General features: G+C 49.4%; 1 protein-coding gene across 8 annotated transcripts in view; it reads right to left on the reverse strand.

Annotated features, from left to right (window-relative positions):
- ZNF618 (zinc finger protein 618) overlaps positions 1–13,923 on the reverse strand; it is a 93,912-nt gene that overhangs the window by 47,855 nt on the left and 32,134 nt on the right. For 7 of the 8 annotated variants that reach the window (XM_029062495.2, XM_029062494.2, XM_029062493.2 and 4 more), the window contains 2 exons: positions 5,104–5,181; positions 4,545–4,583 (listed from right to left, as the gene is read on the reverse strand). In XM_029062495.2, the coding sequence (XP_028918328.1) occupies positions 4,545–4,583; positions 5,104–5,181 (117 nt within the window). Of the gene's footprint in view, positions 1–4,544; positions 4,584–5,103; positions 5,182–12,739; positions 13,131–13,923 lie in introns of those variants that run through there. The other variant, XM_029062492.2, reaches the window with a different exon arrangement.

The following is a 13,923-nucleotide window of genomic DNA, read 5'->3' on the forward strand; positions in this document are numbered from 1 at the left end:
GCTGAATACAGGATATCATCATCATCATCATCATCATCACTGTCATCATTAGTCATCATCACTTACTATGAGCCAAGCACTGTCCTAAGAGCTGGAGTAGATAAAAAATAACCAGATTGGAAATAATTTTTGACCCACATGGGCTTCACAGACTAAGTAGGAGGGAGAACAGGTTTGAATCCCCATTTTACAGATGAGGAAACAGACCCAGAGAAGTTGAGTAACTTCCTTAAGGTTGCACAGCCAGTAAGTGGCAGACGTGGGAGTGGAACACACCTCCTCTGACACCCAGGCCTGTGCTCTTTTCACTAGGCCACAATGCTGTTCAAGTGGCAAACCACGGTAGATATAACATGAAAGGCTTACAACAAAAAAACAACAGGTAAAAGAGTAACAGCAAGAACACAAATGATAAAAAAAACTACTCATGATTGTGACTGTCACTGCTCTTAACAATATTTCCTGGGAATACCAAATAGTACATGGGTACAGCCCTCAACAGCTTCTTGAAATTCCTATATGGCCACTATGCTCCAATCACACCCACCCCTGCCCTCAGAAGCCCTCTGTATGCTTAAACACCACCCACCTGTGGTAACACCCTGCAGAAACAAGCCTAAATGTATTTCCCATTTGGTACAGTGTGGCTCAGTGGAAAGAGCACGGGCTTTGGAATCAGGGCTCATGAGTTCGAATCCCAGCTCTGCCACTTGTCGGCTGTGTGACTGTGGGCAAGTCACTTAACTTCTCCGTGCCTCAGTTCCCTCATCTGTAAAATGGGGATTAAGACTGTGAGCCCCACGTGGGACAACCTGATTCCCCTATGTCTACCCCAGCGCTTAGAACAGTGCTCGGCACATAGTAAGCGCTTAACAAATACCAACATTAATTACTGGCTTACCTTCTGATCCAGCCTGGTCCTCAGACGCTGTAATCTGAGCCCAACATCAGGCCAAAACTTAGCCCCAGAATTTTGACCCCTAGCGGCTCTGAATCAGAGCACTAAATAAAGCCAGGCAAACCATATGCAATGAGTCTTCAACCGCCAAATATCCAGCAAAATGTCCCGCACACAAATAGCCCCCTCTTCTGGAGAAAAGGGGGCTTACCCCACCATGACCTAGAGCCTCTTGGCCCCTGAACTCAAGGCTGATTTTAGCCCATCATTTACCTGAGTTCAGCAGTTTGCAACAAAGTTTATTGAATAACTACTGTGAGCAGAACACTGAAACAAGCACCTACTGTGCACAGAGTGCTGTACTAAATATTTACTGTGGGTTGAGCCCGGAACAAGGGAGCTTGCAAAAGACATGGCCCCTGCCCTCCAAGAGTTTACTTAATGGGGGACACAGGCAGACATAAACTGCCAAAAATACAGGTAAAAGAGTAAGAGCATGAATACAAATAATAAAAAAGAAAACTTCTAATGAATAGAAAATACATAAACCAATCTAATACTAAGGAGTTTGATGGTTAAAAGTTTCTGCTGATGCAGAGAGAAGAGGATAGCCACTGGAAGCTTTTGAGGAGAACAACAATGTGTTTCTGAATGGTATTTCAGGAAGAAATGAGAAACAGTATGGCCTAGTGGAAAGAGCACAGGCCTGGGAATCGGAGGACCTGTGGTCTAATCCTAGATCCGCCACATATCTGCTGTGTAACAACTTCTCCGTGCCTTAGTTACCTTATCTTTAAATGGGGATGAAGACTGTGAACCCCACATGGGACACTGACTGTCCAACCTCTGCGCTTAAGTACAGTGCTTGGAACATAGTAAGTGCTTAACATATACCATTAACAACAACAAAAAAAGAAATTCCATTTAGGTAGTTGAGTAATCGGGTACACTGAAGAGAGGAGAGGCCAGAAACCAGTGACAAGTTTGATGCAGAAACCAGCGAGGACGTTGGTTAGAGCTTGAATCAGAGAGGTGCTAGCAAAGCTGGAAAGTAGCAAATCCAAGAAATGTTAGCTGGGAAGAACCAGTATTGTTTAGAGGCAGCCTGAGGTTCAGTCAATCAAAGATGACAACAAGTTTGTTAGCTGCAAAGCAGCCCATGAATCAGTGTCACAACTGGTTCCTGAAACTGCCTTGTAAATGGGAATACCATAACCTTCCTGGTACCATCCCATCCCATCTCACTGCTCCCATTCCTGGCCAGCAAATGTGTCTACCAAATACTCCCTCAGATGCTTAGTACGGTGCTCCATGCACATTAATCACCCAATAAAAGTCACTGATTGATTGATTTCTGTCCAAACTCGGCTAAGGGGTTGTATACGCCAACTGCCTCTGCCTCCTTTCCTCCTACTTCTTTCTTTATGCCCTGTAATCTGTCCTTTTCGCTCCTCTGAACCCACACTCTCAAAAATTGTCGACAACTTCCTTCTTCCCCAATCTAATGGACTCACTCTCTACTAATCCTCCTTAACTTTTTGTCCACTTTGAACCCGGTTGACCTTTCCATTCTTTTGGGAATGACAATCAACCTTGACATGTGCAGAGAGGTAGGTAGGAACTGAAATCAAGTGAGCATATGAGCTCCCTGAGAATCAAACAAGAATAGAAGGGGACTCAGAACAAAGCTGTGTAGAACAACTAGAGTTGAAGGGTGAGGGGGAGAATGAAGAGCCTGTAAAGAAGCTGAGAATGAATAGAGAGACAGGAAGAGAACCAGGAAAAGACCAGATCAATGAAACCATTATATTTCCCCAGAGGAGATGGGACCAGGGTTTACAGTGTGGGTCCTCAATATGTAGTCATATTGAGAAGTGGAGTGGCCTAGTGGATAGAGCTAGGGCCTGGTAGTCAGAAGGCACTGGGTTCTAATCCTGACACTGGGACTTGTTGGCTGTGTGGCCTTGGGCAAGTCACTTAACTTTTCAGTGCCTTACTTACCTCATCTGTAAAATCGGGATCAGAACTGTGAGTCCCATGTGGGAAATGGACTGTGTACAACCTAATTATCTTGTATTTGCCTCAGTGCTTAGAACAGTGCTAGCATATGGTAAGCGCTTAAGAAATACCAATTTTTTAAAAAAAGAGAGACACCAGGCATGGAAATCCAGATATTAAAAACAAAGGGATTCTACAGAGAGATTCTACAGAGAGAGGCTGCTTTCAGCCGGGAACCACCAAACCAGCTCTTGATCCCTGACCCATCTCCAACCCAGGAACACAACCCAAGAAGCAACATGTCCTAGTGGAAAAAGCATGGGCCTGGGAGTCAGAGAACCTGGGTTCTAATCCCGGCTCCACCACTTGTCTGCTGTGTGTCCTTGGGCAAGTCACTTCACTTCTCTGGGCCTCAGATACCTCATCTGAAAAATGGAGATTAAGACTATCAGCTCTATGTGGGACATGGACTGTGTCCAATCTGATTAGCCTGTCTCTGCCCCAACGCTTAGTACAGTGCCTGCCTGGGGCATAGTAAGCACTTTTAAAATACCATTAAAAAAAAAAAAAACCACCTCATCAGAATATGCAAATGATCAGAACCTGGGTCTGACTAGGTTCTCGGCACTCCTAGCATAGGCCTGGGGTCAAGGGTCAGGGTTCAAAGGCAGGGCTCTGGGGACACTCCATCTTACACACTGACATTACTTGTCTGGGAACCTGCTGGGGTCGGGAATGAACAGACTTGTAGCTCCTTTCCCTGTCAGAATGAAGCTGGGGTTTGCTTCACTGGACATGAACTTGTCTGGACCCATCCAGTTGTCGGACACTTCCACCTGCAAGGAAAATGTTCCTCAAGCGGCGGGGATGCCGGGGTGAACAACACAGACATCCTGAAGACTACTGGGGGTTGTTCTCATGCCAAGCTCTCCCTCAAATAAAGTAGAAAGCCTGGTGAGGGTGAATGCTCCCACACCTCTTCCAAACGTGACGCATGTCATCCTCGGCAAAACTCCCACGTCACTAAACACAAGCAACACGTAAGAATGTGTCTGTCTTCTGGAAGGTCGCCTGCCATTTGCCCCACTTTAAAGCCTATCCACACACTGGGGTTCTGCCCAGGTGCCCTTGTGTCTTCCAAAGGTACTGTGCTCTGAGTTGCTAGCAAAGGAAAGAGAGCTAAGTCCCATGGGTCTCTTTTTTATAGCATGTTAAACGTTTACTATGTGCCACATACATAAGCACTGTGGTAGATAAACACATGTGGTACCACATGGTCCTAAGCACTGTGGTAGATACTGCAAGTGGGGGAGCTGGGATTAGAACCCAGGTCCTTCTGACTCCCAAGTCCATGCTCTACCTACCAGGACAAGCTGCTTCTCAGTGTCTTCCCAGAGAAAACCCTGGCTCTTCCCTGGGTTGGGTGCTGCTCACTTCACATTCAGTGTGCCAGGGATGGGTGACTGATTGGCTAGTACCACTCTCTGACCCCTTTCAAGTGGTCCCTCCCCTCCCTGCACCCCAGCATCGAAAGCTGAGGTGGAAGTGTGCCAGCCCACTTTGGTGCTGCCCTCACCATGCATTCACTCACCTCTCCCCACCCTCCTGCACCCAGTCCTCCCCCCTGCAGGATGAAGACAGTACTCACTGCCTTGGGATGCTCCTTCGCCTGAGGCCGCTTCAGTGTCTGCAAAGACAGTGGAAGGTGATCAGAGGTGGCTCGTGGCCAAACAGACTGGACTGGCCGCACTTGGGCAGCAGGGGGGAAAGAGAGCCCTGTCCCTCAGAAGCCTTGTCCCTCAAACACGAGAGACAGGGGTGTTTGCTTGCCTGGAAATACTGCCGGCCAGCCAGATTCTCCCTCCATAATTTTGATCCCACCCTCTCCCCATCCCTTGCCTCGCCTACTATGAACTGACACACAGAGGGGAAGGGGCCACTCAGAGACGCCTCCCACCTAGTTGGAACCCCAGGTCTCCTGGTGTGACTGGACCAGCTCTGTCTGGAGTAGCTGCCATGCCTTAGCCCAGCCCAAATCAGCAGCTCATGCAGGGCCTGCCCTTCATAATGTCGTTTCTTGGGGCCCTCAGCTGTCAGTCATGCCTAGCCAGTAGCCATCTGCTTCTCCCCAGACAAGGCTGCTGATGGCCCCTCTCTGGACCAGACTGCACCCAGCTCACCCAAGCTAGAGGCAACAGAAGACATACCTCGATGGGCTCGCACGTGGGTCTGGAAACAGTTGTAGTACTTGTATTTCTTCCCACATATTCCACACTCGTACGACCCTGAAATGTAAACAAGGAAAGGACACTTCACCCCAGCCAGCCGTAAGCACGTGGAAGAGCCGGTGGGTCCAGGAGAGCCCACGCTGACTTGTTCGGGGGGGGGGGGCAGGGGGGGCTCTCATGGTCCCAAGCAGAGAGGAATGGTTCACCAAGCCCCACCAGCCAGAGACCTAGGCTGGGGAGGGGAATGATATTCTTTCTGGATAAATGGGTTTTCTTGGAAGAGCAAACTCACCTCTGCAACGGCTGGAGCCCCACTGCACCAGAAAACAGCAACCTCCAGGGATAAACCCAAGATAGGAGCCGCCCCCAAGGCAGGGTTGGCTCAGGTCCCAGCACAGGGCCAAGCAGACGGCAAACCCTAGCCCAGCTATCAGAGAGAGAGAGAGGGTATTTCCAGTCCGCAAATCCAGGGAAATGGGGTTCTTCCACATGCACGTCTTCTCTGTTGTGGCTAGGATAGCACAAAACCTCCCACCAGAACCCCTGACAGGCATCAAAAGACTCTGAGCCAATTAGGAATCCATGAATGCCAGACCTAGGTGGCTTCCCAGCTATTGGTAGGACTGGTAGTTAATCTCAGAGCAGATACAGGGCAATTACAGATCGGCACGTGACTGTCTTCCAAAAATCCATAGCCCTAAATGCTGACGAAACCTGGAATTTGTCCACTCCAAGACAGAGTCAATAGGGAGAAGGGACACCAGATCCACAGCACAGGAAACTTTCTCTTCAGCAGAAGAGGTCCAGCTCTGCTCCAGCCCATCCTGGAGCTGAACAGCCCAGGCCTGGGGCTGGGACTGGGGCTGGGGCATCCACACCAGCTCCCATCCGGCCAGGTCCTGCTGCTCTCTCCCCAGAGGAAGAGAGGACTGAGCTGGCAGGCTCACTTTGGATGGGACAATTGGGCCAGGGAAGAATGGGGGGGGGGGGGGAGAGAGAGAGAGAGAGAAAGAGAGACTCTTTGTAATACCTCCTTTAAAAAAAAGACAGGGCCAAACGTCCCCTCATGCTACGGGCTGCAAAGGTGGGTGAGCAGATTAGAGAGGCAAGCCAAATGCTGTCCTGGGGTGGTAGCTGGGCCTGGATTGCCCTTCATCCCCAGGTGCCCCTGAGTAGTCCTTCACCCAGGTCACCGGACACCACACTTGAATGCATGGACAAAAATCCAGAAGCCAGAATACTGGGCCTCACACATATCCAGAGTATGTACTGCACTTCACTGCTTTTCCAGCTAATATCAGAAAGCCCTTAAGGAGGTTGAATTTTCATGGGAAACAACAGCAAACTCAAGTAACATGTCACACTTGCTCACCAGACAGTGACTCATGCAGCTTGAGGCTACACTATCTGCTTGGCATTGTGCCCAGGGGGCAGGCCATGCCAGGGATTCCCTGGGCACAGATGATCAGGGCCAGGCAGAGGAGACATCCAGGCTTGTAGACTGAACTGAGACGTGCAACTGAGTTTGGTGGTCTCCATGCCAACGGCATCAGGCTGCTGCCTTCACACAGTGTCTTTACTATTACTCTGTCCTTTGCCACCGGAGAGGCTTAGTGTGGCCCATGGCTTTACCCCATCCTATGACAGCCCAATCCTCCCTCGAATCGCCATCCAGGATTCTTAGAAGAGCCCTATAGGCGGGGCAGTGCATCTGACTGCCTCAGATGTGTCAGCCCAAGAAACAGACAGCACAGATCATAATGAGAAGAAAGGGTAGGGGGAAGAGCCCACTCCTGCCACTCTTACTGGGGGCTCCCAGGAAGAAGAGCAACATGATTAGTGGATAGAGAACGGGCCTGGGAATCAGAGGTCCTGGCTTCTAATCCCAGCCACTTAACTTTTCTGTGCTTCAGTTACCTCATCTTTAAAATGAGGATTAAGACTGTGAGCCCTATATGGGATAGGGTCTATGTACAACCCCATTATCTTGTATCTACCCCATTACTTATTAGTACAGTGTCTGGCGCAGAGTAATCATGTAACGAATACCATAAAAAGCACCACCATCACCCTGTGCCCCTCCTAAACAGCAAGCTCTCTGCTCCCCCCCCCCGCTCTCAGGCAACAGGGGAGAGGACTGGGTGGGAAAGCCAGTGGACAGGTTCTCCTGGAAGCTGACTGTTCACCAAGAAGAGCACACTCAAAGATCCACTTCCCACCTCAGCTGGGACCCCAGCCCTGCCCCTTGTGGAGAAAAGTACCTCCTTTCAGGGCCAATGGAGAAGCGCAGATGCTGACAGTCTGGAGGACCCATGAGAGTCAGCGTCCGGGAGCAGGTAAGTGACAGAGAGAAGCACGGGGTCGCGGGGCAGAGCAGCGCAGGCCACGGTAAAGCACTTTTACTCTGACCCCAGCAAAGGATAAGCAGCCCAGGTCTGCCAGGAGGCTGTAGCCCTCTCTATCATAGCTTGGCCTCCCCTTACCCCGCTTTGACCTGAGACTCCTGGGGCTGAGGGTTGGGCGGAGTGACCATTTCTCTCGAGCCCTCTTTCACCTTAAATCTAAACCTGCCTCAGTTTTCCTTTAAGAGAGAGGGAGCATTACCCTAACCCTGACCACCCACAAGGATCAAAGAGCAGGCGGGGGGTTTGAGCAGACCACCGCAACCTTCCAGGTACACAAAAGAGGAGGAACCGAGGATCCCTTATCCACACTGGTACGAATTCTTGGTTTCGTCTGGTGGCCTCTGGAATTCCAGTTGGCCAACCAGCCAGATGTGAGGCCACCGGAGGACGCCTATGTCCACACAGGGTAGGAGGCTAGCCAGGTGGCTGGTAGATGTCATGGAGGAAGGAGTTAGGGGCAGGCACAGCTGAAAAGGCATAGAGTCAAGCTGCCCTCTGACTGTGAGTAAAGAGTGAATCAGCAGGCCATCGCCAGATGCCTATGGTGCCCGCTGCCAGGCTTTCCAGCATCTGTCCCATGTGTTGCCACTTCTTGAAGGTTGGGGGCCCTTGCAGTGGTGTGGATAAGTGCTGGAGACCACAGATCAAATCAGGAGATGCCACCTGAGTAACAGGTTGAGAGAAGCAGCGTGGCTCAGTGGAAAGAGCACGGGCTTGGGAGCCAGAGGTCATGGGTTTGAATCCCAGATCTGCCACTTGTCAGCTGTGTGACTGTGGGCAAGTCACTTAACTTCTCTGTGCCTCAGTTACCTCACCTGTAAAATGGGGATTAAGACTGTGAGCCTCATGTGGGACAACCTGATTACTCTGTATACCCCAGGGCTTAGTACAGTGCTCTGCAAATAGTAAGCACTCAACAAATACCAACATTATTGTTATTTGGGTTCTGAAAGTAGTGCCCGAGATCCAGAGGGGATGAGCATTACCTTCCAAGGGGCTCTGCACTTGGAGATGGACCCTTTAAACACTTGGAGACTCACTCCAGGCCCCTGGCACTTATGTAAATATTCTCACACTCCACTATTTCCCCTATCCGGAATCCACTTAATGTCTGTCTTCTCCTGTAGACTGTAAGCTCCCTGGGGGCAGGGATCACATCAACACAACTCAGTTGAATTGTACTCAGAGTATGGTGCTCTGCCCACTGCAAGCACTCACTAAATACCACTGATTAATTAACCCATGCAAAACTCTATTGCAGTGAGCCTTACTACCCAGGGACATTTGGATAGCTGATGCCCTTCGTGTCGGAGCCACAGACCAAGGTGACATGGCTCCCTTCAAAGGGCTCCTAAAGGTCACAGGTTGGTCTTTGGTTCAAAGACTGTGGGCTGCCTTCAACATGGAAGAGACTCTTGACTGATCCAATTTATCCCATTAGACTATAAGTTCTCCAGTGATAGCGACTGTGTCTACCAACTACATTATACTGTATTCTCTCAAATGCTTAGTACAGTGCTCTGCACATAGTAAGACTCAATAAATACCACTGATTGATGGTCCTGGAGTTCTGGCAGCCCTGAAACCTCCCTGTCCCACCTGCCTCTAAGTATCCATCAAACAACTTGATTTTATGCTTGATTTTATGGAGCACTTAATTATCATACAGATAATTGCTCTCCCCCACTTCAAAGCCTTACTGAAGGCATAACTCTTTCAAAAAGCCTTCCCTATCTAACTCCTCCTCTCCTCCCACTCCCTTCTGCATCACCCTGACTTGCTCCCTTCATTCATCCTCCCTCCCATCCCTACAGTACATATATACATATCTGTATGTATCTGCAATTTATTTATTTGTTTATATTAATGTCTGTCTCCCCCTCTAAACTGTGAGCTCATCGTGGGCAAGGAATGTGTCTGTTGTTAAACTGTACTCTCCCAAGTGTTTAATACAGTGCTTTGCACACAGTAAGCACTTCAGCGCTTAGAACAGTGCTTGGCACATAGTAAGTTCTTAACAAATAACATCATTATTCATTCTTATCATTATTACTATTATTCATAATTACAACTGAATGAATAAATGAATAAAAAGGGTGCGGAAAATGGAATAATAGTAATTGCGGCACTTGTTAAGCACTTACTTAAGCACTTACTATGTGCAAAGCACTCTGCTGAACACCAAAATAGATACACTGCAATCGAATCAGAAACAGTTTCTGTTCCACATGAGGCTCAACTGCCTACGGTGGGGAGACACCATACATTTAATCCCCATTTTGCAGATGAGGAAATGAGACTGCTGAAGGTCACACTTGCTCAAGGTCACACAGCAAGTGGTGGGGGTCGGGATTCAAACCCAGGTCTCCTGACAATTAAAATAAGTACTTAGACAAGTGCAATAGAAGCAAAAGACATACACCGTGACCTCAAGGAACTTGCAATCTAATGGACTCTAAGCAACCTTCTAATCAGTCCTCTTTGTCCACAGGATAGCCACTGGGGGAGTTTCAGGGTGAACATAATTCTGGGGGCTAGAAGAGCCTACCCACATGGGTTCCCAGACAGGCTTCTGCAAAACAGGGGAATTAGGGATAGGGTTAGTATTATGCCTAAGCTAGGGTTCGGGTTAGGCCTAGGACTAGTTTTAGGGTTGGTCCTAGGTTTGGAGTTAGTCTAGAGATAGCCTGAAAAAAAAGCGGACTGACAGACCCCAAGATTCCCTAAAAGGAATAGAAATAGAGGCCAGTGATTCCAAAAATGTACATCCGCTCACACTGCTCTGGGGCTGGCCACTGGACTTGCCACACAACAGAGGTGGTCAAATACCTCATTTCTCCTTGGGTATGAACATGGGAAAAGATGGCTGGCAGGAAGTGCCCAGGCACTTGACCTGCCATGTAAAGCCAGAAACGGAGAATTTCAGAGTTGAGCCACTCATTTCTCCCCTGTGGTCCCAAAGCAAATCCAGTTCCACCCAGTCTTTCCTTTTGGGATGAGTCGGACCCTTTCCAGGACTTTGTGCCAACTGGCTCCAGGTGCCCCAGTAGGGCTGCCAATCCCAAGGTACAGAACCTTATGGAGGCATTTGGACCTGACCCATCCTTCCAGAGTCCTGAGGTCTGCCTGGGCCAGACCTGATTCTTCAGGAGTCCCTGTTCAACCTAATCCTGGCCCAAACACAGAAGGCAGGACAGAGAAGCAGTGTGGCCTAGTGCACAAAGCCTGAGCCTGGAAGTCAGAAGGACCTGGGTTCTAACCCCAGCTCTGCTGCCAGTCTGCTGTGAGATCTGGACAAGTTACTTAATTTAACTGTGCCTTAGTTACCTCATCTGTGAGGATTAAGACTGTGAGCCCCATGTGGGACATTGCCTACATCCAAACTGAGTAACTTGTACCTATTCCAGCACTTACTACAGTGCCTGGCACATAGTAAGTGCTTAACAGATACCATTTAAAAAAGAAAAAAAGAACCTGCATGCTGCCCAGGCCCGTGGAGAGCAGCAGGGCAGCAGACGTTTTAGCTGGCTGCTTCGCTAGCTGCAGGTATCCCCACTTCCACATCCCAGCCCTAGAGTACTTCCCCTTTGACCCTAACCAGGTAAATTACCGGCCTCTCTTAGTGGCCTTTTTCCTGGAAGCCATAAGGTTGTGCTCATAAAACCAAACCTAGCAACAGACACTTCTCAAATCAGGAGATCTAAGCCTTGGCTCTGTACATCAGCCTTGCCCAGGACCCGAGAGACCGAGAGCACGGGGTCAGAATCCTTGCCTGACTCAGCTTGCTCACATCTCCGGGAGGCTGTAAACAGCAGGCCCAGGAATCTGACCAGACAAGGAGTAAGGGAACTAGGGAACTCCACAGAGACATAACCCCAACACAATGCAATGCTAGAAACATACAGGATGGACAGTGTTTAAGGATTTTCAGGAAGGAAGTGTGGGTTAACTGGTTTAATAATTATAAGAGGAGTATTTTCTGAATGTTTACTGTGTGGCAAGCACTGTGTGAAGCATTGGGATAGATACAATACAATCAAATGGCACACAATTTCTGTTCTACACAGAGCTCACAGACCAAGAAAGGGGGAGAACAGATGTTTAAACCCCATTTTTCAGATGAAAAAACCGAGGCATAGATGTAACTTGACCATGGTCGCTCAACAGGCTATTGGTGGAGCAGGGATTAGAATCCGATTCTCTTAACTTTTAGTTCTGTGCACTTGCCACTAGGTCTTGCTGCTTGGTTGAATTTACATCTGTGCTCACTGGCAGGGTGAAAAGAGTGTCACTTCCTGCACAACGCTATCCCTGAACCTAACAATGGATAATCCCACTCTCCTGCTTACCTCCTTGAAGGCCAGCATAGCTTCCCCATGGAGGGGTGAGTGAAGATGGACATCCATGCTTAGACACATCGTTATCGCTCTCTATTCCTGCACAGATGTGGGAGGGGCAAGGCTAACTTCGGTCAACCTGCTCTTCTTACTTGGCAAGCAGCTGGCAACCAGAACAGTAGAGGATTTAGGCCAGCAAGGGGCTCATTAAATGGTTTTCATTGTGAGGGGGCTGATGATGATGATGATGATGATGATGATGACGATGATGATGATGACGACAATAATGAAGGGGTAAGCCTTCATGCGTGGATGGGATTTCCTGTGACACCAAAGGTTGAGGCAAGAACTGGAAGGCACTGGTTTCTCCCAAAATCCATCAATCATCATCATCAATGGCATTCACTGAGTGCTTACTGTGTGCAGAGCACTGTATTGAGTGTTTGGGTAAAATCAATAGTATTCATTGAATATTCCTGCTACATCTGAGCCTGCAAATTTTGCTCCTCTAGTGCCAGCTTGCTCACTGTGCCTCAATCTTGTCTATATCCCCCCCAGCTCTGTGGTTTGCCTACGGTGTGACCCCAGACAAGTCACTTAACTTCTCTGTGATTCAGTTTCCTCAATAGAAAAATGAGGCTTCAATACCTGTACTTCCTCCCACCTCAGACTGCGGTTCTTTCCACTGGAGGCTCAGTGTGTTGGGAAGCTGGGGCAGGAGCCAGATCCACCCCAGAGACAGTATGCTCTGTCTCCCCTCATTCTCTCTTCATGCCCTAGAACCCAGGAATCACTCGCCCAATTGCCATTTTGCATGATGAACCCAAAGTCCCGGGCAAAGTGTCCTTAGCTATCCTAGAAGTCTGAACGTACCTCCGGGCCCCAGACCGGCCCAATGGATCCAGGAAGCTTGTGCTCCCATGGACAGGATGTCCACGCACAAGGTTGTGTGTCACAATCAGAGCCAAAGAGGGAGGGGCTCTTGAAACAGAGAGAGAGGCTGCAGGACTAGGCACTGAGCCCAGTGGTCCGTGCTGGGCCCACAAGCAACAGTGACTCAGTAAGAGACGAGTGTGCATGGCAGTCTGCCCAGAGGCTGCGATGAGGCTCTTCACCAAAGAATCATTCGGGAGCTGCCAACCACCTCATGTCATGCTGGCTCCAACCTGCCCCTCCTGCAGCTTCCAATGCCCAAATCAGCTCCTGAGACAGCATCTGGAAGGTCAGGCCAGTATCTCCCAATCCCCTGCCCTCTGGGGCTTTGTGCCTGCTTGGTTAGCCCGTGGGTTTGAAAATAAACTATGACTGCCCCCACCCTGCAACCCCAACCCCCACACAGATCCTCCCTCCCCACTCAGCAGTGGGCAGAATTCCTTGATCATTGTGAGACACTAGAGTGGCCTGTTTTCCAGTCCTCTCGTCATGGAGCACAGGAGGAAGGAGGGTTCTGGATCCGGAGCTAGGGGAAACCCTGTGGCCAGCCAACAGAGGACACCCAAGCCCCAATTTGGTGAGTCCCACTGACACAGGAAATAGAGAAAACACCATTGGACATTCAAAGCCAGGCAGCACTTCCAGGTGTAATAAAAGACACCGGACAGATACAACATCTTTCTCTTCCATCACCCCCTCACTCTCCACCCTTCACTGAGGATAATGACTGGGTGGAGTGACTAAGCAGCCTTGTGCCAAGGGAGGGTGAAAGAGACCCTGTAGTTGGGTCCCTGTCACTCTTGGCAAGGTAGAGAGAGAAAAGGAGCAGGAGGTCAAAGCGTCCAGGGGGCAAGGGAACAGTGGTTCCAGGTCTATCCACTGTGCCAGTCTGGGCGGTTCTCGCGTTTGGAAGTAGCACGGCTTGGTGGATGGAGCACCGGCCTGGAAGTCAGAAGAACCTGGGTTCTAATCTCGGCTTTGCCATATGTCTCTGTTTGACCTTGAGCAACTCACTTCACCTCTTGGGGCCTCATTTGCCTCACTTGTGAAATGGGGATTAAGACTGTGAGCCCCGTGTGGGACCGGGACTGTGTGCAACCTTATGAACTTGTATCTACTCCAGT

Source organism: Ornithorhynchus anatinus, chromosome 4 (genome assembly GCF_004115215.2).
Source record: "Ornithorhynchus anatinus isolate Pmale09 chromosome 4, mOrnAna1.pri.v4, whole genome shotgun sequence".
Classification (NCBI taxonomy): domain Eukaryota; kingdom Metazoa; phylum Chordata; class Mammalia; order Monotremata; family Ornithorhynchidae; genus Ornithorhynchus; species Ornithorhynchus anatinus.